This window comes from Mesoplodon mirus, assembly GCF_964341445.2.
Source record: "Mesoplodon mirus genome assembly, chromosome: 15".
Taxonomy (NCBI): Eukaryota; Metazoa; Chordata; class Mammalia; order Artiodactyla; family Ziphiidae; genus Mesoplodon; species Mesoplodon mirus.
Genome location: NC_138991.1, coordinates 71,412,812 through 71,439,361, shown reverse-complemented (window position 1 = coordinate 71,439,361; position 26,550 = coordinate 71,412,812). Strand labels below are relative to the sequence as shown.

The following is a 26,550-nucleotide window of genomic DNA, read 5'->3' as shown; positions in this document are numbered from 1 at the left end:
TCTGCCTAAGATACTTTTTCCCCAGATATCCACATGGTTCACTCGCTCACAGACATTAGTTCTTTGATCAAATCTCCCTTCTCACTGAGATCTTCCCTCTCGATTTAAAATTGTAACAACCTCATTGCCAGTATTCCCTGTCCCACCTCTGTGCCTTATCCTCCTTTATGACCTTATCTGGCATGTATATTTCACTTCTTCATGACCCTCTCCCCCAACTAGAACACAAGCTGCATGAGGTCAGGAATCTTCTGTCTGTTTAGGTCACTGCTGTATTCCCAGTGCCTAGAAGGGTACCTAGCATACGCAGTTGGTGCTAATTTGAATTAATTGACTTGACTGCCTCTTATTTTGCTTTCCTCTGATGTCAATTTCACTTAAATAATGTCTGCAGGACAGCCTACTCTCCAGCCTTCATATTCGATCCTAATAAAAACGCCCTTCTATAGAAAGTTCATCCCTCATTGTCTGTTCTTCAGAAATGATTGGAAATGTTGGTATTATCTTTAAGAAGTTGTATGTGAATGAACATCATGTTACAGAAAGCCGTTACATATTTTAATTATTTTTTTCAGATTTAAAGGAAGCAAGAAAGATGACATTCTGGGAGTTTCATATAATAGGTTGATTAGAATCGACGCAGCCACTGGGATTCCAGTTACAACATGGAGATTTACAAATATGAAACAGTGGAATGTAAACTGGGAAATCCGGCAGGTAAAGTGAAAGTTTTTGGTACATTCAGCATTGAGCCTATAAATATGTGTTCCCTCAGAACTGCAGCGTATTTTGATTTTAAGAAGGTGTTATTATACTTAGAACTCAGAAACCACACATATGTGGTAATTGTCTGCTAAAATAATCACATGCAGTTCTGGGCAGTTTCCTAGCAAGCACAGACCAGATGCTTTTGAATTAACACAAGTTGGCTTAGTCTCCATACAGACAGACTCTAAAATTGCTGAGCAGTTTGATTAATTTCCTTCAACTCAATGTATGATTATGTAAGATTTAGGCTGATAATTACTTAGCTGAAACTACCTGAGATGTAAATATCATACAAAATAAATACAAAACAGGCATCATCTGACTGGCTACCAAGAGGTGTAACTGGTTGAGAACTCAGAGTCTCAACTGCCCAGCTGGAGAGCATTCCAGTCCCAAAGGGGAAAAATATCAGAGAAGCCAGCCAGGTACACAGGGGTCATGGAGGAAACTTAGCCTCTGAGTTCGGGAGCCCTCAACCCCCATCATCTCCACCCTAGGAACCAGGTCAGGCTATGCCTGCATCACAGGATGTGCTAGACCAAGTCAGACACACCTGAGTGTCCTGATGATTTAAAACATTCTGCTGTTGCTGATATAAGATCTTTACTGCATTCCTTTGGCATTCCCATTTTTCCAGTATAAAGCTGTCAATGTAGAGCGAGAATAAGAGACTCACATTTTTCTTTTTTTAATAACCATGGATTCCTCTCAGCAGGGCTGTTGACCATCTGGACTCATTTGCAGAACAATGTTCTGAGATTAGGTGGCCTCTAAGGCAGTGACTCGAAAACCTTGTTGTACCCTCAAGGTCGTGTAAATCTGACTCTGGGAAATGCAAATCAAAACTACAATGAGGTACCACCTCACACCAGTCAGAATGGCCATCATTAAAAACTCTATAAGTAACAAATGCAGGAGAGGATGTGGAGAAAAGGGAACCCTCCTACACTGTTAGTGGGAATGTAAGTTGATACAGCCACTATGGAAAACAGTATGGAGGTTCCTCAGAAAACTAAAAATAGAATTACCATATGATCCAGCAATCCCACTCCTGAGCATATATCCTGACAAAACTCTTAATTCAAAAAGATATATGCACCCCTATGTTCATAGCAGCACTATTCACAATAGCCAAGACATGGAAACAACCTGAATGTCCATCAACAGCTGAATGCACAAAGAAGATGTGGTACATAGGTACAATGGAATACTACTCAGCTATAAAAAAGAACAAAATAATGCCTTTTGCAGCAACATGGATGCAGCCTGAGATTATCATACTAAGTGAAGTAAGTCAGAAAGAGAAAAACAAATACCATATGATATCACTTATATGAGGAATCTAAAATATGACACAAATGAACCTATCTACAAAACAGAAACAGACTCACGAACATAGAGAACAGACTGGTGGTTGCCAAGAGGGAGAGGATTGGGGGAGGGATGGAGTGGGAGGTTGGGGTTAGCAGATGTAAGCTTTTATATATAGAATGGATAAACAAGGTCCTACTGTATAGGATATAGAGAACTATATTCAATATCTTATGGTAAACCATAATGGAAAAGAATATTTTAAAAAGAATGTATGTATGTATAACTGAATCACTTTGCTGTACAGCAGAAGTTAACACAACATTGTAAATCAACTACAATTTTTAAAAAAAATCATCCAACTGTGCACCTTAAATAGGTCTGTTTATTATACATCTGTTTTACCTCAATAACGCTGTTTGGAAAAAAAAAATCTGATTCTGGGAATTACTGAGATCAGTGATTCTTTTTTTGTTTTTTTGTTTTTAAAATAACATTTATTTTTTAAAGGTTAACATGTGCATAATAGGAAACCGAAAAACACAAGAAGCAAAAAACATAGTCACCCATAATCATAAGCAGTTTACCGTTTGATGTGTCCTTCTAGGTCTCATTTGTGTATCTATACAACTAAGCATCCATTTTCATATAAGTAAGATCATACAGTTATGTACTGTGCTTTTTCAGACATCAGGAATATTTACCATTTCAACGTCCCAAAGCTATTTGAGTATTTTGATAACCAAGAATACGCTACACCAACTCAATCTACAAGGAAGAAAATGTAATCCTGCCTTTCTTGGCAACAAAAATTTCATAAAAGACAAAAATGGCAATAGGCCTCTAGATAAAGATATTGGTAGAGTTATGGTTAAAATACTACATTTCCTTAATGTTCCGTTAAAACTGAGACAGAAAGCAAAATATAAATACGAACACATCCACATACATGCCTCCCTTTATACTTCCTTCTGCCCTCTGCTGCTAACCTAATGAACTAGTCCTGACGTACATTTCTCAGGGACGGTTTAACAATTCCATATCCAAGATGCTGCTTTTTTATCAGTTGTCACAAAGATATTTACCAATTGGTTAATTCACTAGCTCTACTTTTTATCATACATTGTCACCTCAGGATATCTAAAAGCTTAGATGTTGCAAAATAAAGAATGAGCCCTGCAAAAGACTTTTGCTGGTGTGTACTAGTGAACATTTCAACTTATCCATTGCTCTATATGTTACATGCCTTTGGTTTAACTTTACTGTATATATTATGTACATACTGGACAAATGGATCCTAATTTTATAATATCTAGTCTCTAGATATTAAAGGGGTTGCCAATGTAGGACAAAAGTAGAGTTAGTAAACTAACACATTTTGTACCTTTGTGTGAAAATTCATTGAAAGGCCGTCTTTTGAAAAGGACCTTTGGAAATGAAATTGTAAATCACATCGAAGGGACACATATGCCTGTACTCATCCACTGTTGGATGATGGAAAAAAGTCATTGGGAGAAATGAAGGGTTCTAGACTAGAATGTTTCTGTGTAGATCAGTGATTCTTAAAGGTCCCCAGCTGATTCCAGTGGGCAGCCAAGGTTGAGAATGGGTGAAGCTTCAGTTTCCTCCAGTGTTAGAGTTTATGACTTCCAGCTGGGAAGGAGTGAGGGCCGTGGCTGCAGGAAAATTCACGTGGGCCTTTTCCTCTCCACTAAAACATCTGCAAAGCGCTCTGCCCCTCCACACAGGGAGTGCTCAGACAGTTCTTTCATCTAAACAAGAGCCAGACAGGAAATATCTTTTGTGTTGAGCGTTAGAATGTTTTGCCCGGTGTGCAGCAAAGCTGACACCACAAGAGGGCGCCAGAGAGCAGAGACGTTTTCTGTAAGCTTTGATGCAAGCGGTGGGTTTTGCAGGGTTTAGGGAAACCCATCTGTCAGCACCTCCGCAGTCCTCAGCTCTGGGACCATCTCCAGCCAAGCGGCTTCTTTCTCATTCGTCCTTGTCAGAGCTTAAGCATACATGTGCCTTCCTCTTCCAGGTGGCGATTGAATTTGACCAGAACGTCTCCATCGCATTCACCTGCCTGAGTGCGGACTGCAAAGTCGTGCATGAGTACATCGGGGGCTATATTTTCCTGTCCACCCGCTCCAAGGACCAGAATGAAACGCTCGACGAGGACCTGTTCCACAAGTTGACCGGCGGCCAGGAGTGAGCAAAGCAGGCCTGCTGGGCCTACACAGAGGGCGGGCCTACCCGGACGTTGGGTCAACAGCCTGCACCATGTGTACATTCCAGGCTGACAGCATATATTCACCACCGGACACCCAGACCCTCGCCTCATTTCCAGCACCCTGCCTAGCACATCCCTCTCCTCACGCTGCCCTCTGCTACCCGCTGTGGAAGGGGCCTCAGTTAACCTGTTCTGTAATGCGGGGCAGGAGAGAGGACACTGCTCGGCCTTACTCTAAGGCTCCACGTGTAGCTATGACCTGCAGAACCTGCAAGTGCATGGCTAGAAGCTGTCCGTGTGCTTCTCTGCTTTGTTGCTAAGTCAAAGGAAAGACAGGTTAAAAGCACATGTAGCAAGGACAAATCTTACTCCCCAAACTCAGGTATGAAAAGAAATGTGTCTTTCCCTAACAGAAGTGCCTTTAACTACCATCTTGTGAAAATGGCAGAGGGAGCCCCCGCATACACTTTTGTCCCGTAGGTCAAAGTCTGGGGGTGAAGGTCTGGGGAAAGGTGGGGTTACCTGGTACCAGTTAGTGACAAGGGATCAGAGTAGTGGCCCTCAGTGTCATCAGTCCCGAGTGACATCTGCCAAGGTGACCATTGACCCATCTGGTCTTGGACATTGGTTACTGCCCCACCTGCAAGTCCCATTCCATTCCTGGGGAGCCTTCAGCCAGGATTAAAGGGGATCCCTTAAGTCCTTCTAAAGACACAGTGACACAAGGGTTCAGGGAAACCCATTCCTCAAACCCACTCCATGTCTCAACAGCTTCTACTCTGGGTTGGGGCTCAGGAAGATGGGCTCAGTTCTCTCTTCATAAAAACCACCTCCCAGCATCAAGGCTTCCAGTGAGGTCTCCACCCCAGCCAGTCAGGGAGAGAAGAATAGGACACAGGGGAGCCCTGTACCCAAAGACCACCAACTTAATGGCTCTCAGCTTCCCCAGGGGCTTCTGTCTACTTAGGGCCTCTGGCTGGTCTGTGGGGTAGGGAAGCCTTGCTCTTATCACTACCCAGTGTTCCGGATTTGTGCCTGTTTATATGACTCATGGCCTTTTCCCCTGAAGGCCTTTGGCTTTGTAAATCAAAAGCCGATAATGGACATTTTTTTTCTCTACTTTTTGCTCCGTTGTCTCTGCCTTGAGACATGAATGTGGGCCAATTAACAGCTGCCTCAATTGTCATTTTCTGTTTTGGTTCATCTGTGTTGGGAGGAGTGAGTTTTAAGAAGGTAAAAAGCAGTACTGGGGTTAGAGGGAAATATCAGATGTATTTTACTATGTTTTTATAAATATTCTCCTGTCACACAAGGATGTGGGTTGCAAGGGTAAGGCTGAGACTCCGTTTCCATTTTGAAGTTCTTTTAGGATGCAAACCTCAGGGGGCCTGGCTGGACTTCAGATGCCCAAAAACATTGGCTGTTGCTTTATTTTCTAACAAAACTGTTTGAGAAGAGAGACCTCTGCAATTCTGGGGGCCACCCGAGACATCCTTGGCTGGGGACCCTTGGGCCCTGATCCAGAAGCTGTCACTGGAAATTCCTCTTTCAGCCTCTCCTTAGAGGTGAATGTTAGTGAAGAATCTTCAGGCAACACCTGAACTTCTGAGGCCTAGCTTAAAGCCTAGATGTGGCTCCGGCACTTGGAAAATCTGGTCCATGTCAAAAAGAACTGAGTTTGAAACGTTTTGTACAGAAACCAGTGCCAAGTGAACTGCGTTGAACTTGGTGGTCATTTCTCCATAGTCCTGGGCTCCATTATTTTAGAGCCTAGCTGGGCCCAACATTAAAGTAATGCTCCTTGATGTCACAGTTTCCCTGTCTGCTGTCAAACGCAGCTCTGCCTAATTTACCAAAGCGAAACCTTTGGTTCAACCTTCTTCCTTAGCTTTTCCTGGTTGTCTGACATTTCCATGAAAACACTCAAAAGAGTTGACCAGTTTAACCAGACTTTCAGGGGAGCATTTCTTCCACAACTCCACAGCCACATCCCAGAGGAATAAACAAGCATGGTAGGAAAACCTTAAACACTGCTATTCCAAAGAGCAACTTAAGGACTTTTTTTTACATTGGGTGCAAAGGTCACCTGACTTCCCATGATGAAATTTGAAATTAATGTGTGCCTTTCATCCCTGTTTGATTTCTTATCTACAGTACCTGGGGAAGTCTGCATTTTTTTGTGTGTTATTTTATATGACTTTTTAAATTAAAAGGTTTATATGGATTTGAATATGGTCTAATTGCGTCCCCTCCAGTCTGTTGCCTCTAAAAAGGTGAATATTTTCTCCATTATGAAAAAGGAGTGCAACTTTCAGGTTTAGCATGTGCTTTTCCTCACAATTCCAATATCTGAGCTATTCTCTGCAGTGAGACTGACTTAAAAACCTCATTTAACCATTGGTTTCAACTCTTTTCTCACTGACTGTCACTAGATTTCCTGACATATCGTGAGCTCTTTTTATCCGGGTCTACCTTTTGGAAAAAGCAAAAAAATAGCCAGAGGCAGAGGGGCATCAGAGGGCCTCTGATTTGATGACCAAATGTCACGGGCACATCTTTGATTTAGTGATAGATGGTCCAAAAGGGTTAGGAATGTGTAGTTTTTAGATATCCCTTCATGCAATTCTTTTTTTTTAATTTAACTGCAGTTGATTTACAATATTGTATTAGTTTCAGGTATACAGATTCTTATCCATTATAGGTTATTACAAGACATTGAATATAGTTCCATGTGCTATATAACCCTTTGTGCAATTCTCACATCAACCCACAGGGAGCAGAAACGGCTTGCCTTCTCATTTCACAAAGGAGAAACCAGGCTCCGAAGGTGAAGTAACTTGCCCCAGGTCACACCAAGAGTAAGCAGTAGAACCAAGATTCAGAGCCAGGTCTTAACTCCAGACACCCCTGAGCTTAACCCAGCAAAACCCACCCCTCCATTTCTAGCCCTGCTCAGCCTTGAACTGCCTGCCCCACCCCCAGCACCAAGGCAGGCCTCTCCTGAGCTCAGTGTCCCCATGTCACACACCAATGGGGGAGGGCCAGGGAAGTCAGAGGATTGGCTGCCCCAGAGGAGCTGGGGAGGTTCAGGTGGATCAAAAAGGTCTGGGAGGGGCTTCCCTTGTGGCACAGTGGTTAAGAATCCGCCTGCCAATGCAGGGGACACGGGTCCAAGCCCTGGTCCGGGAAGATCCCACATGCCGTGGAGCAACCAAGTCTGTGCGCCACAACTACTGAGCCTGCGCTCTAGAGCCCGTGAGCCACAACTACTGAGCCCGTGTGCCACAACTACTGAAGCCCACATGCCTAGAGCCCGTGCTCTGCAACGAAGAGTAGCACCCGCTTGCCACAACTAGAGAAAGCCCACTTGCAGCAATGAAGACACAACGCAGCCAAAAATAAATTAATTAATTTTTAAAAAAAAGGTCTGGGAGCCAGAGAAGTGAGCATTTTGATTCTGGGAAAGTTTCATTTTCAGTCCCATGGTCGAAAAAGTAAACAAATGAGTCTTTCATTTCAAAACTCATCTTTGAGTTGTAGGCATTTGAAGCCAAGACATCCTGCAATATTTATTTTCTGAAATTGCTAAAAAAAAAAATGTAATTCACTTGTAAGTAAAGACTTCTTTTTCACTTCAGTACATTCAGCAAAGAGTAAAATAGAAAGGGAGGCTCCCTTCCACGCCTCCAACCTCCCTGAGAGATTCTGAGGTGACAGGAGGAAGGGGATAAAGGCAGGAAAATCATGTGAGATAATGAAATACATATGAACTATATTCTTTCATGATTTTCCCACAGGAACACATGATTTTTATGAAATCACAGGGGATATGACCATGTGAAATAATGCTATATATATATTAATTTTTTTCATTATTTTCCCACACAAACATGTGGTTTTCCTGCTTCCTCCTCTCCCCGCCGCCCCACTATCACCCGAGAATCTCTCTGGATGGCAGGGATGGGAGGGAGCCACCTCCTTTTCTGTTTCACCCCTTTTTTCCCCTTCCTTCAAGAGCCATTGAACCCTGGAAAATCTGAAGGTCAGCACGTGGTCCTTCCTTGTGTTCAAGTTTCCCTGTCCCCTTTCTCAACAGCAGGTACCTTCCCGAAGCCGAGTGGAGTTACTGAGCTCCATCAAAGAGAACAAAACCAGCCTGCGCATTCTCCCTCCTCACAAATGCCTGCGCTCCCCTGGAGCTCCCACCGGCCTTGGGGTGATGTGTTCTCAGACTTCTTCAGAGCTGAACCCTTTTGCTGAGTAAAAGGTCGGATCCCAATGAATTAAGCCACCCTTGAGGGCAGAGCTCCATGGAAGCCAGTTCACATAACAACAGATCAGATGGTTTAGAAACAGCCTCCGGAGCCTCCCGACATCTGCCCAAACATCCGTGTTGCATGAAGACCCAGTTCCCTCAGAAGAGCCCCTATGAACGCACGTAAGCAGAATGGGAATGTGAGGTTTCTCTTCAGGCTCACGAATGCTCCTCACTAACAACTGTTGAAGAGATTTTCAACTAAATGAATTTACTTCCTTCTGACTCGTCATGAGATCTTGAAGACCCATAATTCCCCAGCAGGCCTCAGTTTCTCCAGTCATTACAGAGGAAAAATCCCACAGCCTCTCCTTCTCAGGGGACCCCCACTGATGGTGATTTCCTGTCCGGGAACCCAGCAGGATGTTGTGTCTCTTCTTGGGCCAGTGAGTTGGGAGGCGGGGCCCCTGGCTGCTCTCTGAGACCCCTGGGATGCGGGAACTGCCCAGGGAAGAGGCGGAGCCCTTTGTGAGGTGACCCAGGGCCTCAGGGGAGAGGAGGGTCGAAAGCCCAAGCCTGTGTCCTCTGACTCAAAGGATGTGTCATCAGGGTCCTTGTTGACCCCAAGCAGGGCCCATGACAGGGAAGCAGGGAAGGCAAATGAGGTTCCAGAAGGGAAAAAAATTATGTATGTATATATATATATATATATATATATATATATATATCTCCTTGAGAAAAGAGGGGGTGGGGAATGCAACACAGCCTGGGGGGCCCGGGCTCAACAGTAGGGGTTGGTGATGGGATGGCTGGTTTGAGCTCACCACCTGGCTGGTAAAGGAAGCCCCCACTTGTGCCCACTGTGGCTATTGGGAGAGAACAAGGATGCTCTTGCAGGCAACACGATGGAAAATGGGGGAGCCAGTTCTGGAATAGTCAGGTATCTCAGGAACCGGTCAGGCTTTGGGATGGAGGTCTGATGAGGGGCTTCCAAAGGGGCCCTAGATATCCATGCTACCACTTAACTCCCTGCAATGTTCCCAAAGCACCAATATTGGCAGCCAGGTCAGCCCACAAGACCCAGCATTAAAAACATAGCAGAACCAGTGTTCTTTTCTAGGACTTACAAAGCCCACGCACCCAGCTTCAAAATGGAAAGCATCCTCTTCACTACTGAGGGTCGGATACCGAGCATTAAACCCACATAGACTGCAGTTTGAGACCTTGCTACTCTAAGTGTGTTGCTTGAATGAACAGCATTGGTCAGAAATGCCGAATCTCACAGGGCCGGGACCAGCAAGTTACCCAGGGCACAACATTTAAGGAGATCCCACCGTCAGGGCCTCCTTACTTCACCCTAGTCCCAGCTCCGAGGCCCACCCAACCTTCTGAATCAGACTCTGCATTTTAACAAGACACTCAGGTGCTTTGTGTACACAATTAAGTTTGAGAAGCTCTGGCCCAAGACACGTGGCGTGGATTTGGTGGGGAGGACACCAAACACTGGAGGAATTATGAGCATAAGTGCCATAAACTCTGCATGCCAGTGTGTGGGTTGACTAGTGTCCCCCAAAACTTCATGTTCACCCAGAGCCCGTGAATGTGACCTGGACTGGAAATAGTCTTTGCAGATGTCATCAAGTTAGGATGAGGTGTACTAAATTAGGGTGGACTCTAAATCCAGTGTCCTTATAAAAAGAGTCACACAGAGACAAGGAGAAAGAAGGCCATGTGATGACAGAGGCAGACGTTAGAGTGGCGTAGCTGCAAGCCAAGGAATGCTGGCAACCACCAGAGCAAGGAAGTGCTCTTCCCAAGAATCTTCAGAGAGATCACAGTCCAGCTGACAACTTAGATTTAGATTTTTAGATTCCAGAACTGTGAGAGAACAAATTTCTGTTTGAAGCCACCAGGCCTATGATAATTTTTTATGGCAGCTCAAGGAAAATAACGTAGCCAGAATTTTCACATCTTTAAAAATGGGGTTGCTGCTTTCCCCCTCATATCACTGGGCTACTGGAAAGAATATAGGACAGGATGATGGCAAAGATGTTTTAAAAACTATAAAATGCAATACAAAGGTAAAGTATTGTTATTTTTAATGAGGACATACTTTCAGTTATAAAAGTATTTACGTACTTATTTTCAAAGAAGTTCACGTGATAATTTGGATACTTGCTCCCCTCCCAGTGTGGGTTGTGCATACCTCCTGCCCCACTGTATGGGCTTGGCCATATCACTTCCTCTGGCCAATGGGATATTAGTGGTTGATGTGAGTAGAGGCCTCCATGTGCTTGTACAATCTGACTGGCCTCTTGCACTCCTGTCACCCGCTGTGAGAACAGGCTCCCTAGGTAATCACCTGGGCCACAGAATAAGACACATGCAGCAGGTCAGAACCTAATCCACAAGTTGGACCCAAGCCTGGCTAGATCAGCTGACCCTCAGACTATTAGTACAGGAATCAATTCTTGCTATTGAAACTGAGTTTTGGGGTCATGTGTTAAGCAGCATTACTGTGGAATAGCTAACACAGAATAAAGTCTCACGAAGAGTAGAAAAATAAATCGATCCAGGGCTTCCCTGGTGGTGCAGTGGTTGAGAGTCTGCCTGCCGATGCAGGGGACGCGAGTTCGTGCCCCGGTCTGGGAAGATCCCACATGCCGCGGAGCGGCTGGGCCTGTGAGCCATGGTCGCTGAGCCTGCGCGTCCGGAGCCTGTGCTCCACAATGGGAGAGGCCACAACAGTAAGAGGCCCGCGTACCCCCCCCCAAAAAAAAAAAAAAGAAAGAAATCGATCCACCCTCTATCTATCCACACTAACACTATCCAAAGACATACTCTGTTGGCATTTTTGAGTGTCTTTCCAGTCTTTATACTATCCTGTACCCTGGTTTGTTTTTGCTTTTGTTTTTGTTTTTTTGTATTTCAATATAGTATCTGTTAAGGTATTACAGACTCATGGAAATTGGTTAATTAACTGATAAGAAATTCATTAGGGGAAAAAAAGTAGCTATTTGAGTGCTGTCTGAATGCACATTGTGGGGCTATGATCCTGCCCTAAGGCAGCTTACAACTTCTGATGTGGAAACATAATGCTTCATCTTTTAAGACATTATCTTTGTTTTTTGGTTTTTTTTCCCACCTTCACCAATTTCTCCCACCTTCCACTCCCCACCTCTGGCAGCCACCAATTTGTTCTCTGCTTCTGTGAGTTCAGTTTTTTTAGATCCACATATACGTGAGATTATACAGTATTTGTCTTTTTCTGTCTGACTTACTTCACTTAGCATAAAACCCTCCAGGTCCATCCATGTTGTTACAAATGGCAGCATTTCCTTCTTTTCTATGATTAAATAATACTCCATTGTGTGGATGTACCACATTTTTTTTTACCCATTCATCTGTCAATGGACACTTGAGTTTTTTCCACATCTTGGCTATTGTGAATAATGCTGCAGTGAACATGGGGGTACAGATACCTCTTCAAGATAGTGATTTCATTTCCTTCAGATAAATACCCAGAAGTGGAATTGCTGGATCATATATGGTAACTCTATTTTTCATTTTTTGAGGAACCTCCATACTGTTTTCCACAGTGGCTGCACCAATTTACATTCCCATTTTAAGATATTTTCTCGCTTGCTTTTCTGATCCCATTCAGAAAATTCTCTTACAGATTCTGAACTTGATCTGGTTTTCACTATAATCAAAAGCTAAGAGCATCAGCCTGGTCAAAAATGAAACTGGAAAAACAACAGTAAAGGAAGATCAAGCCTCGGTCTGAGAGTGTCTGTCTCCTCAGCTGTAAGGCAAGGGTTTGGCACTGTGTGGTTTCTTGTAGCCCCTTACGTCCCAGCATTCAGTGACTACAGTCCATTCCTCCCCCTCCGCCCCCCAATCAGGCCAAGTTGCGTCCCCTACTCTGCTGTAATACTCCAGGCCTTTCTATCACGCATTTGCTTTTCTCTCAAAACTCTGGCATCACTCTGCCAACAGAACCCTGTTGTCTGTGTCAGGCCACATAGATGACTCAAATGTCAGGACAGGTAGACAGCCTGCCATGGCAGTCAAATATGCCCCAGGGGCAAAAGGGATACCGAGGGGTTAAATGGTTGTGCCATTTTAAAGCCGCTGAAGTCAGCTCCTGGCTCCCCAAAGAACAGTCTCAACAATAATATAGCTAACAGGCCACAGTTAAAAGACTTAGGAAGCTAATACGTATTAAGGGCTATCACTTGTGCTTCCCCCGGGTCTTTCAATTCATCCTCTCGGTGAGATAGGTATTATCAGCTCCATTGTACAGATCTGGAAAGTGCAGTGGAGTCCTGGTAAATTTTTAATAACTCCATGGGCAGGAGGGAGCCCTGATTTGCCAGTTTCCCTGGTATAAAGATTCCTACTACAGCCAACATGACCCCAAGAGGACATCAGTGAACACAGAGTTGGGAAGAGATTCAAATACCTGGCTCTCTGACAGGGCTGACCTGACTCCAGCACACACTGGAACTGTATACAGAGAGGTCAAGCAACTAGTCAAGATCACCCAGCTAGAATGTGGGAAGTGAGGATGTGAATCCAGACCTCTGACTTTAGCACAGCTCTTGATATTCCCATGTGAACAGCAAGACCTTGTGAGCCAGGAGCCCTAGACTGTCTTTATATGTAATAATATACCACTGAGGTGACTTTTCCCAGAACATATTAGATCAGGACTACAAAACTCCATAGACATTTTTCCTCCCAATTACATTACATCAGATTTCAAATGTCAAAATGGTGAAAATTTCCTCTAAAAAAATCCTTAGACCCTCAACAGCTGGTCTACCTGTCCAATATGACATTTGACTGCAAACCTGGGTCAGAGGTGGGGTTTAGGAGGGGGAAAGAGTTCTGTCTTCTTCCCAGCAGAACAAACACCAAACCATGACAGGAGGCAACCCCTCCCACCACACAACCACCCCCCAACCCCACCCCCCCACCACACAACCACGCCCCCACCCCCGGCCCTGACAAAGTGTTGGCCTAGCTCCTGCCATTGCATATAAATGATTGATGACAATTCAACCAGGGAGAGGTGACTCTTCCTCAGGGACTGAGCTCTGTCTTCAGAGGCTGAGTGAAATGTGTTTATTCTGCCTTTTCCACCCTTTATAAATGGTTCTTTGAAACCGGTAAACATCAGGAGAACAAATGGGGAGTCAAACACTTTGCAAGCTGTTGAATAATCCATTGCTTATAAACCAGCAGAGTCCACTCTAGGCTAAAGCACTGTAAATGCAAATGCATTCGGGGGTAGGCAATGTGCATGGGCACACTAAGTCAGCTATGAGACCACAGGGATTCGTGAGGCATGCCCAGCCTAGTATTCACATATCTTTAAAATATGTGAATATATATCCAATATATCTGAGAACGTAATGCAGCCTATGGGCTAAGAGTTTTCAAGCCATGTTAGGGTTCAGCCAATTATAATTCAACCAATTTAGTTAAATACACACACACACACAATTTTTACACATTTCAGTTAGAATTGTTTAGCTACAAGTGACAGTAAACCCAAAATAATAGTGGCTCAAAAACAAGAAAGTTTTTTCTCTTCCACCTAAAGCTAAGGCAAGCCTAAGCCAAAAAGACATTATATACCATGTCAGGGACCCACATCCTTTTAGCTTTTTACTCTGCCATCACATGGTGTGACTTTGATGTCATCTCTAATGTGGCTGCTTTAGCTCCAGGCATTATGTCACATGGCTTCATTTAGCTACAAGGCAGATTGAAATATTTGGTCTTTATTCAAAGTAACATGAACTCAATTAAAAACCAGCGTTCTTTTTCTGATAAAGGTGAGAGTAGTTGTTGGGAGATGAGGAGCTCCCTCTGCCATAAGCTCCTGTTACGTGCTACACACTATGTCAGCTGCAAAGGAGAATCTACTGAACAGTTTATAATCTAGCAAAAGACAGGCCTCTGAGCAAATAACTTTGTAATGCTGTACAACAGGTACTATTCTTGATATATAAAACAGACATATGAGGAAAAAAAGGAGAGAATAGTTTTGTTACATCAGGAGCAAAGTAGGAAGGATTTCTCAGAGGACGGGACATTTAGACTTGGCTTCGAAGGAAGAGTAAGAGTTTGCCAAGTGAGGAGATGGATGGGAATTAGGCCAAGCTTGCCAGAGCAGCCACTAGTAGAGAGAGCCACTGAATGTTCTTATATTTGAGGGGCCATAATCAGATTTGCATTTTAGAAACATAAGACTGGCAGCTGATGGAGGATGGTTGTAGGAGGGCTACATTGGAAGTTGGAGGGTCAGTTCAGAGGCTGCTGTGATGGACAAGTCAAAAGACACTGAGGACTGGAGCTAAGACAGTGGAGAGAGAGATAGGAAATGTGAGAGCTATCTCAGAACTAAAATCAGCACACTACACAACTGTGATGAACACTATTATTTACCCACCAACAGTTTTACCTACCAACACAATTTTCCCTTTTTCCTTGCTAACAGAACTGGAATTTGGCTGAGGGAATGTGTCTAGACCCAGGCATGGATCTTTATGGGTCTGGACCAATCTGACCATCCTGTTCCACGCTTCCCAGTTCCCTTTGTAGGTAGGGGTGTCCATGTGACCGGTTCTGACCAATGAAGCCTAAGGGAAAGTACACTGTGGAGATTTCTGGGAAAGCTTTTTCTATCCTGATAGAAGGGATATGCAGCTGGCTTCACCTTTCCCATTTTTCCTGCCTTGAATGTGGATGTGTTGCCTGGAGGTACAGCAGCCCTCTTACAACCCAAAGGCAACAAACCTGAGGATGAAAGGATCCCCTTTGATTGTGGAGCCTAAAAACAGAAGGAGTCCATGTCATCATGGGACAGCTGAAGGGACACCAACAGCTGCCTAATTCTGGACTTTTTGTTATGTGAGAAAAATAAACAAATATGTTTAAGCCACTATTATGTAGGTTTTCTAGAACTTTCAGCTGAATGTATTCCCAGCTGACTGTAGTTAACAGTAAACAAGTGAATTTGTAGAGTAATGGAACAGAGGGTCGAGCTTTACCTACAGTTTCTAACTTGGCTAGTTGGGTGGATGGAAACCCAGTTGATAAATATAAAGGATACTGGAGGGAAAGGAGGCATAGATAATAATCAGTGGACATAGACAATGAGCTTGTTTTGGGTGAGTCTGATATCTCTATCATTCCTGACACGATGTAATTCTATGAAGTATGTGTGGACTTTGGCAAAGGTGCATCTTCAGAACTCCCCTTTGGAAATTCTCAGCAAACCCTCATTCACCTTATTTGGGATACCCTGGCTGTAGATGAATATTCATTACTTTCATGGGGGATACAGTTTTTGGAACTATTTAAAACTAAATAAGGTGAGTTATGAAACTGTGATCATTTTTTTATATAAATTTATTTTATTTATTTATTTTTGGCTGTGTGGGGTCTTCGTTGCTGTATGCGGGCTTTCTCTAGTTGCATTGAGCGGGGGCTGCTTTTTGTTCTGGTGTGCGGGTTTCTCACTGCGGTGGCTTCTCTTGTTGCAGAGCACAGGCTCTAGGCCTGCAGGCTTCAGTAGTTGTGGCTCACAAGCTTAGTTGCTCTGCAGCATGTGGGATCTTCCTGGACCAGGGCTTGAACCCATGTCTCCTGCATTGGCAGGCAGATTCTTAACCACTGCACCACCAGGGAAGCCCCTAGAACAAGATTGTGACAAAATATTTTGGTGAATGCTCTAATAAATAAAAGTAATCCTGTTGATTGTTTTATGCGTGAATCATAAACTCCTTCTAAAAGCAATTCCAGAACAAGAATTACAAATATATTTTCGACACTAAAAGCATCATTTGCAAAAGGATACCACCTACCACGTAACTCTGCTCACGACCAACTCTTGCCAGAGATTTTTTTAAATTACTCTCAGGAGTTGATGATCCAAATATCCTCTCAAGTAAAACAGGCAGTTATTTTCCATGTCCTCAGTACTCCTAAGAAAAAGAAATGATTTCAGAGTTCTAATCCTTGGTTCTTTCTCAGACGTACTTTATGAAGTTACTCTAGTTCCTCCAAGCAGTAAAGCTGAAATAACAGCACATACCTCCCATCTAAAGGAGTGTGGTGAGCAAGAATTGGTCGTCAACTTCCTAGAATTTGGAGCATCTCTCATATGTTCCATAAATACTTGGCATAATTAACAATCACCAATAAACTGATTTTGTTGTTAATATACTCTTGAGGATTAATAATCATGTACTTAGCATCTATATTCTTTTCAACAATAACAGAAAGCCATCACTGTTAAACTCTGTCTTTCAAACAAATACCTAATGTTCCTACTCTCTAAAATTACTATGATGTACACCTTCTTTTCTTCTTAACCCTCCTCAACACCTACCCTCAGCTGATGATTTGTAACTTAATGACCTGTACATTATTGGGCACAGTGAAATCATCAGAAGGGAACAGACTCATCTTTTCACTCTGCATCCGTCCTCACAATGTCCTTCCCTCCTGCCCCAGGGAGAATAGTGCTCAGTCTCCAGCCTTTTTTTTTTTTTTTTTTTTTTTTTTGTGGTACGTGGGCCTCTCACTGCTGTGGCCTCTCCCGTTGAGGAGCACAGGCTCCGGACGTGCAGGCCTGTCAGCGGCCATGGATCACGGGCCCAGCCGCTCCGCGGCATGTGGGATCTTCCCGGACCGGGGCACGAACCCGTGTCCCCTGCATTGGCAGGCAGACTCTCAACCACTGCACCACCAGGGAAGCCCAGTCTCCAACCTTTGAGTATTGTCCCCTTGTGACCTCCGAAGGACTTGTTGATTCCTGAAGTTTCCTCTTCTCTCTTCCACATCATTCACCTCTTCCCATCTCATGGTGCATTCCAATCCAGCCTGCGAACATGTTCTGTATCTGTAGGAGTTTAAAACATAGCTGCAAATTCTCTGACTGTCTTCCCATCAAGAGGTGGCGGCTATGTCCCCTCCCTTAAATCTGAGTGGGTTTCTGGCTGGATTGACCAATAGAGTACAGCAGAAGTGATATTCTGTGATGCCTAAACGTCAGTCATAAAAGGCCATGTAGGGGCTTCCCTGGTGGCGCAGTGGTTGAGAGTCCGCCTGCCGATGCAGGGGACACGGGTTCGTGCCCCGATCCCAGAAGATCCCACATGCCGCGGAGCGGCTGGGCCCGCGAGCCATGGCCGCGGAGCCTGTGTGTCCGGAGCCTGTGCTCCGCAACGGGAGAGGCCACAGCAGTGAGAGGCCCGCGTACAGCAAAAAAAAAAAAAAAAAAGGCCATGTAGCTTCTGTCTTGTCACAGGACACTTGGAGCCCTGAAACCACCATGCTAGAGATGTCACAAGAAGGCACTCCAGTTGACAGTCCCAGTGGAGCCCAGCCTTCCAGCCATGCTCACCAAGGTGCCAGACCTATGAGTGAAGCCATCTTGAACCCTCAAAACCAGCCCGTTCAACGTCTGAATACTACCAGTGACTCCAGTTGATGCAACGTGGAGCAAAAGAATCATCCAGCCAAGCTATCACCAAATTCCTGGCCCACAAAAATCATGGAAAAGAATATAATAACTATTGCTTTAAGCCACTAAGTTTTAGGGTACTTGTTAGGCAGCCATAGATAACTACAACAATATTTCCAACCTTAAAAAGTTTTGAACTCCACCTTATCCCATTTTTCTGCTCCTTCTCACAGCAAAATGTCTTCAAAGAGTTAAGAAGGCTAATACTACCCCGTTTCTTACGTCCTTAACTCCTCCTTCTCTGGCTTCTGTCCCTCCCCCCTACCCCAAACTCTGCTCTCATCCAGGTCATAAGTGTCCTCCCCTTATTCGGTCTCTCAAAGCCGGGTTGGCTGTGCCCTCCTCACCGAAAATTTCATGATACAGAACTTTCCTGAGTTTTCTTCCCCCTCCCGTGCTGCTCCTTCTCAGCCAGCTAGGCTGACTCCTCCTCCTTGGCTTTACCTGCAAATGCTGGTTCAGCCCCCTTCTTTTCTCTCTCCATACTTTCCCTGAGAAGTCTCAACCAAGCTATTGGCTTTAAGTACCATCTATGTGGTGATGCCTCCCAAGTGTAGCTCTCCAGCTCCGACCTCCCCCCCAGAATTCCACAGTCTAGTTATTTCCTCAACATCTCCTCTGGAAGTCCAGCAAACATCTCAAATTTAATATGGCCTGAACAGAGCCTGTGATTTTCCTACCCTGAATCTGTTGCTCTCTGAGACTTCTCTTTCCCAGTAAATGACATCTCAATCCATCCAGTCCACAGGCCCAAAAGCCTAGGGATCATCCTTCATACCTTCTTTTCTCTCCTCCCTCATGTATTAGTTTCCTATGGCTGCTATAACAAATTGCCACAACCTCAGTGACTTAAAACAACACATAATATTATTCAGCCATAAAAAGAAATGAGGGGCTTCCCTGGTGGTGCAGTGGTTGAGAGTCGGCCTGCCAATGCGGGGGACACGGGTTCGTGCCCCAGTCCGGGAAGATCCCACATGCCGTGGAGTGGCTGGGCCCGTGAGCCATGGCCGCTGAGCCTGCGCGTCCGGAGCCTGTGCTCCGCAATGGGAGAGGCCACAACAGCGAGAGGCCCGCGTACTGCAAAAAAAATAATAAAATATAAAAGAAATGAAAACTTAATATATGTTACAACTCAATGGACCTTGAAAACATTATGCTTAGTGACATAAGCCAGACATAGAAGGGTAAGTATTATATGACTCCACTTATAGGAAGTATCTAGAATAGACAAATATAGAGACAGAAAGTAGAATAGAGGTTACCAGGAGTTGGGAATAGGGGGGAAGGAGGGGTTATTATTTAATGGGCTCAGCGTTTTTATTGCAGATGATGAAAGTCTTTCAGGCAAAGATAATGGTAATAGTTACACAACATTGTGAATGTGTTTAATGTCACTGGCTTGAACACTTAATGAATGGTTAAATGTTAAATATTATGTTATGTATATTTTACCACAATAAAAACAAAAGTAGCATAGACATGTATTCTCTTAAGAGTTCTTAAGGTGAGAATTCTGAAATCAGATTCACCGGGCCAGAATCAAAGCGTCAGCTGGACCACGCTCCCTCCAGAGGGTTTAGGGGAGACTCCACTTCCTTGCCTTTTCCAGCCTCTAAAGCTGCATTCCTCACTTCAGCAGTGGAGCATCTTCCTTCAGTCTCCACTTTGCCTTCTTCTCTGCAGTAAAATCTCCCTCTGCCTCCCTCTTCTAAAGATACTTGTGATTACATCCAGATAATCCACGATAATGTCCCCATCTCAAGATCATCACCTTAATCACACGTGCAAAGTTCCTTTTGCTATATAAAGTAGCATCTACAGGTCCCAGGGATTAAGACATGGATATCTTTGGGGGCCATTATTTAGCCTACCATGCCTCACTTTCAATCCATTGACAAATTCTGTGGATTCTACTTTCAAAACATATTTCAAGTGTGTATACTTGTCTCATCTTTTATTGTCATCACTCTCAAGCCAATATCATCACCTCCCCCTTGGACACATTCAACAGCCTCCTTATATAACTCCCTAGCTTTGCTCTTGCCTACAATAGACATAGAAAAAGAGTGACCTTTTAACACACCAAGCAGGTCATGCACAACTTACTTGCAAGATAGCGTCCCTAAAAAAAAAAAAAAACAAAAAGGATAGCATCCCTGCCTCCGCCTCCCCTCCCCCACATTCCTCTAGACACAAAGATCTGCTTTCTGTGACTCAAACACAGCAGGCCCTTCCCTACAGGCTCTTCGCTGCTGTTCCCTGGGACATTATTCCCATGGCTCTTGGCATCCCTCCCTTGGGTCTCAGTTCAAATGAAGCAACCCCTCTTGATGACCATCCCCACTCGCCTCCCCAATTCCATTACATCATATCAACCTGCTTATTTCCTTTATAACTCTTACTGCAATCTGTAAGTCAGATTGTGAATTATTCATATGTTTGCATGTTGTCTGTATTCCCCGACAGAATGAAAGCTCCCGAAAGAAGAAACTAAATCTGCTCCAGCATTTAGAACACTGGTTTGTGCAGAGCAGAAGCTCAGTGTGTGGAATGAATTAATGAATGAATGAATGAATTAGTGAATGAATAAATGAACAAATGAACTTGACACCATAATCAAGGCCTGTATCAACCCAAATAGACAAGGATATGCTGCAGTAACAAACAACCTAAAACTACAAGGTTTATTTCTCACACTATATATGCCTGTGTTCAGCCTCAGGGGGGTTCTGGTCTTCCTAGGGACCAGGCTGATGGAGCAGCCACCATCCCAAACAGTGCCAATTGCAAGAGGGGAAGAGAGATCCCTGAAGGGTCTCATACAGCAATTAAATGCATCGCCTGGAAGTGGCACACACCGTTTCCTGTTACAACTCATTGGCTGGAACAAAACATGGAAACATGGTCCCACTCAACCACAAAGGGCCAGGACTACAGTCTCACCAAGTGGCCAGAGGGAAAGAACCTGAAATATGCAGCACATAGCACAAATGACAACCACAGGACCTTTTACAAAACGGCCCAAGAAACCTTCGCATTCTCTCTCCCTCCACTCCTCCTCCATGGCTCCTGCAATCTTCCTGCCATATTGAGCTGACCCTTCCCTCAACACACCATCACTTGTCAAAACTCCATTTCTTTGTGCATAACTGGAACCTCTGCCTGGGATGCTCTTCAGAGGTTACCACTATTCTAACATTTGATTCGTTTTGCCAATTCTTGAACTTCATATAAATGGAACCATATGGTATGTACCCTCGTGCCTGGTTTCTGTTGCTAAACACAGCATCAGTGAGCATCATCTGTGGTGTCAAGCGTGTCGTACTTCATTCTTTTTTGTGACTGTGTCATGACTATACCATTGTATGACTATACCATGATTTATGTGTCTGTTTTCCTATTTATAGCATTTGGGGCTTTTGAATAAAGCTGTTATAAACATTCTTTTGGTGGATATATGCACTCATTTCTCTTGAGAAGAAACCCAAGAGTGCAATTGCTGGGTCACTAGGTAGATGTATGCTTGGCATTCATGGATCGATACTGCCAGTTTTCCAAAGTAGTTGTACCACCTGACACTCTCATCTGCAGAGTATAAGAGTTCTAGCTGCTCCACATCTTCCCCAAAACATGGCACTGTCAGTCTTTTTCATTTTGGCCATTCTGGTGGGTGCCTATTAGTATCTTACTGTGGTTTAAATTTGCATTTCCATGGTGAGTATTGACATTGAGCACATGCTGGTATGCCTATTGGATGGCATGCATTCCTTCATCCCACAAAATGTTATCGAACGTCCACATTGCATGTGCATGTGGCTATAGCAATGGGAATAAGTAACATTCAAGCTCCATGAAATTCCAAATATTGCCTTTTTTGTGCAACTCAAACACTGTTGATTTTGGAAGAATTTTATTCAACATATTAAAAATCTAAATAAATATACAGGCAAACCCTGACTGTTCTTCTATGTAAAATCCCAAATTAGGAAATATAACTGATCAGAAACAGAAGGGGAGGACACAGTTAATAGACACTTATTCATTCAGCAAATATTTCTTAAGCACATACCGTATGCAGGTACAGCCAGACCCTGGAAACAGCAGTGCATGGGCTAGACACCCCCTGGGGCTAACAGAGCTCACAGTTCAGCCCTTTGTAACGCAACAGTGAGCTCACACTGTGCAGGATTGCCTTCTGTCTTCTGCCCTTTCTAGACTGGGAACTGCTTGAGGACGGGGTCCCTCTTTTATATACTGAGAACCTGGGGCAGGTGCTGGTATGTTCTGAGGATACATGTGCTCAATTGCTAAGCCTGAACCAATTCATTTACTTAAAAATATGAGACAGATAGAAGTTTAAGGATACATTGTATCCAATAAAATATTAGCACTGTTAGGATGCGAACCCAGTATCCTGACCCAGTTTAAGGAAATTTTCATATGTACGCTGCCTCTGGGCTGTGGTAAATTCGGGAACGTAGTTTATAAGAACAGCCTACATGCTATCTTATCCCACTTCCTACAGCCACATGCAGAATAAAGTGGCAGAGTCTGACTTTTCAGTTTCAATATTTTCCACTACAGATTTTAACAAGACCCCAAATGGTATATATATTTTTTATTTCTAAGCATCCTACAAATCCTCATGCTAAAATTTTACTGCCACTGAGTGACGCCTCAATAGAAAAATAAATGAGTCTCAACCCGTTACTATTTCATTCCCTCAAGGTCATTTCCTCACAGGCAGATCGGCCACATCAGTGGAGCCCACTCAGATGTCTTGGGCCCCACCTTTGCTCTGCATACCATTCCATGAGAGCTGCTGCCCGGAGACTTGACAACCTGGTACCATCTCCTCCCACAATCACTCTCCCATTCCTCCAGCTTATCTCTGGTGTCAGAGAAGAATGAGCCTTCAAGTTTGTACATTCCGTCTCCAGCACTTGGGGGAAGAACCTTCAGCACAGTCATCTGGCATCTGGGCGGCAGGGCAGGGGAGCTGGCTGCCCAGTCACCTTTCATCTAGGCCAGGCCCCCTCACCCCACCCAGGCTGCCAGAACTGTGAGCAGCGCCAGACAGGACCCCCTTGGAAAGCACAAATTCTGGGTCTCTGGGGCAGCCTGTGTTAGGGGCATTTATTTCTGGGATTCTGGGGGTGGCATCAGGACAGCAGGTGTCAGAACCCCTAGAAACTCTGCCCAGTCACCTGATGAGTCAGATGTGTTTAGTCATGGGAAACTATGGGGAAAGGCCCACAATGCTAATGCCAGGGCAGGTGAGACCCGACTGACCGTGCAAATGAGTCCAGAGCCCAGAATAGAGCAGTGAGAATTAGATCACCCTTCCTTCTCACTGGACTATTCGGACACAACTATGTGACCCCAGACAAGCCAATTTCCCTCAGTGGCACTCAGTTCTTTCCCTCTACAATGGACAAGGAGGGGTGGAATCAGACAAGTTCTAAAGTCACATCTAAGGCCAAGGACCCATGACTCTGATTTTGATCTAAATCCAGAAAAGAACTGTACCATCCAGGTGTCTAATTACTGGCTTATTGTTTTTCTCCTGCAGGCTATGGGTTTACTAACACTCTAACCTTGTGATCTTCTTCCAAGAGACCTTCTCCCTAAGGATCCATGGGAGTACTGGGAAAATGGATTGGAGACTTCTTTGTGACTCAGTTCTCTCCTTCCATTCCTACCCCCACCTGCACCCGCCATGCCCATCTCAACCCTTACCTGGGCCCTTCTCAAGGCTGGGGTGCTGGCAGACCTTGGATGCAAATCTCAGGCACTTGCATTTAATGTTTGCTGTTTTGTGTCCTGCCCTATCCACTCCTGGGCACCTCGGAGGACGTTCTAACTCACCATGTACTCTTTTCCCATCCATTTGTTGAATGTTTCTCCCAAGTGCCAGACTCTACTCTGAGCACCTGGGATGCCTAGAAGAACAATGTGGCCCGTTCTCAGGAAGCTGAGTCTTAAATTAGGGAGGAGCCGCATCAGTCCAAGCGACAGCAGTTAACCCCAGGTCACCTGGGAGAGAACACCAAGTGAGGACCTGCCTGAGCGAAACCTTGAAGGTGCTGCAGCAGATGCCGCCAGTGCCCACCCACCCCCTAGCCCTCCTTAGAGTCCTCAGGGCAAACCAGACGTGCCAGGCAGTTAGAGCCACAGGAAGAAGCCTTGAGCCAGCAAGCAGCAGAGAATAGGGGGTAAATACCCCACCACCTGGCCACGTGATGAAATAATCCCAAGGCGGCTGGCCACAGCCTCCCAGAGGATCCCAGGGGGACTGAGTGACCTGCTCATTAACACACCTGCAGTGCCTGTCCTTCCCGGGCTCCCTTCCTTACTCCCTCTCCATGTTTCTTAGGATGGTCTCTGGAATAAACTACATGGATTCATGTCTTTACATCAGGGCTGACTTTTGAGGGAAGCCACAGTAGGTCTGGAAGAGCGAGCTGGATTGGAGGGTAAGGTGGTGGGGGGGAGGGCACCCAGACAGAGGAGCTGCTTGGGAACAGCGCTGGAGGGCGGGACGACGCATGGCATTCAGCGTGGGGCGCATGTGGAGGACACACTGGACCCCAGGACTCTGTCGTGGGACCTTAGCACCCTTGTCCATAAGGGGACAAACACTTCGGTCACCTTTTCCAGATGTGGCTAGAAGAGGGGAAGCAGCTGGAGAAGACAGCCAGGGCTTTCCTGAGAGGTGCCCGGTGGCCCTGCCCAGCCATCTGCCTCAGTCCTGGGTCCACAGGGAACCAGGAAGTCGGCTCTGTTTCTTTGGAGAATGAGCTGCTCAGCTATGAAAGGAAATATCCCAACTGTCCTGGCTTCCTGAGTGATTTGGATCTATCTAAATATTTGGAAGAGTTTCTTTTATGCTTACCGGGATATTACAGAGTCAAATGCTGAGGCCTGTGGAAGGCAATAGAAAGCAGTGGGTAATCCAGACAGACTAACTGGTAGTGTGCTCCAGAGCCTAGTCAGCCTCTGGGGACCTCAGTTTCCTTACCTGTAGCATGGGGAAAATCATACCTGGTGAGCATTCAATAAGATAATGCATATGGCATTAGGCTCTGAGTATAATAAGTGCTCAGTTTTAAAAGGTGGGAGGATGCTGGTGACAAGCAGAGTGCACCCCTGGGGCAAGGCCCACCTGCCACCTGGGTGAGATCACAAAGCAAACACCGCCGTGCAGGATCTGCCACCAGACTCCCCGGCTCATAGGCCCAACTGGGCAGCCCCCAGAGAGTGTGTCTGCTTGGGTTGGGTATGACCAGAGCAACAGAGCAGTCCAAGGGCCGAGCTCAAACGTTGGGTCCGCCTGTCCAGGCCAGGCCCTTGCTGACACTTGTGAGCTAGCCAGCAAGCAGCGGGGACAAGAAGCTGGCTCAGAGGGCCTGGGGCTCTGGCAATGACGCTGGCCAGGTGATGACCTCAGCCAGGGCCTGTCCAGACCTCTTACCCCTCTAGTGCACAGAGGAGCACACTGACATCGCTCCCTGGGGTCCTCTTTATAGGTCTCCATGTTTTCTTGCTTTGGGCCACACCGTGAGGCACGCAGTATCTTAGTTCCCCAACAAGGGGTCGAACGCCTGCCCCCCTGCATTGGGAGCACCGAGTCCTAACCACTGGACCGCCAGGGAAGTCCCTTTGTAGGTCTCCATGGAGAGCCACTTCCTCCTCAGCCTCAGTTCAAATGGGCATGTTTCAGTGGGTTCAGCTCCCTCTCATCTGGCACCCCTGCCTGAGCACCCCAAACCTCTGCTGGCCTCAGGCTGTCAGTCACCTCCAGGGCAGTCCCAGCTGTTACACTCTGAGAGAAGCTGAGGCTTCAGTTGACCTGCTGGGGGCTCTTCTGCCCGTGAACCAAGTGAAGGCAGAGGTAAGGGCCTTTCCTGAGGCTGCCCACTGACCCCCCACATTGGTCCTCTCACATTCCCACCTTTCCCTGACTCCTGCCTCCCTCTTGACCTCCCTGTTGTTTATGGCACAGCGTTTCTACCTCTGTGGCCTGCGCCTCAGGCTCCCTGGTAGCAAATGCACTGCCCCAAACAGGGCTGCACAGAACAGACCTCTCCCCACCCCCATGTGGGGCTGATGAAGGTATACTTCTGAGCAGCAAGGCCCCGGGCTAGCAGTTAGGCTGCAAGGATGTATTTGAGGCTTTGGGTGGAGAAGGCCTCAGAAGAGATCCCAGGGGATTTGCAACTAACCAGTTAAACATGCCAATTCCCAGAGGTCCTGGAGTTCCTCAGCGTTGCTCAGATAAGAACTGACAAGAGGAAGGATGAAGTTTTGGTCTCAGAGGTCTGAGTACACTAGGCTGGGGATGATTAACCCCTGGCCTGGGGTGGGGGCGGGGATGTGCAGATCAAAGGCCCTCGGATGAATGAACAGTCTTGGAATTCTGGGGGAGAAAGGCAC

At 45.5% G+C, this 26,550-nt stretch overlaps 1 protein-coding gene across 2 annotated transcripts in view; it reads left to right on the top strand.

Moving 5' to 3' along the window:
- Positions 1–6,547, top strand: part of FERMT1 (FERM domain containing kindlin 1) — a 54,448-nt gene extending 47,901 nt beyond the window's left edge. For both annotated transcript variants that reach the window (XM_082645693.1, XM_082645692.1), the window contains exons 14-15: positions 576–717; positions 4,121–6,547. In XM_082645693.1, coding sequence (XP_082501819.1) covers positions 576–717; positions 4,121–4,294 — 316 coding nt within the window. In that variant the 3' untranslated portion in view covers positions 4,295–6,547. The remainder of the gene's footprint in view (positions 1–575; positions 718–4,120) is intronic.
- The last annotated feature ends 20,003 nt before the right edge of the window (positions 6,548–26,550 follow it).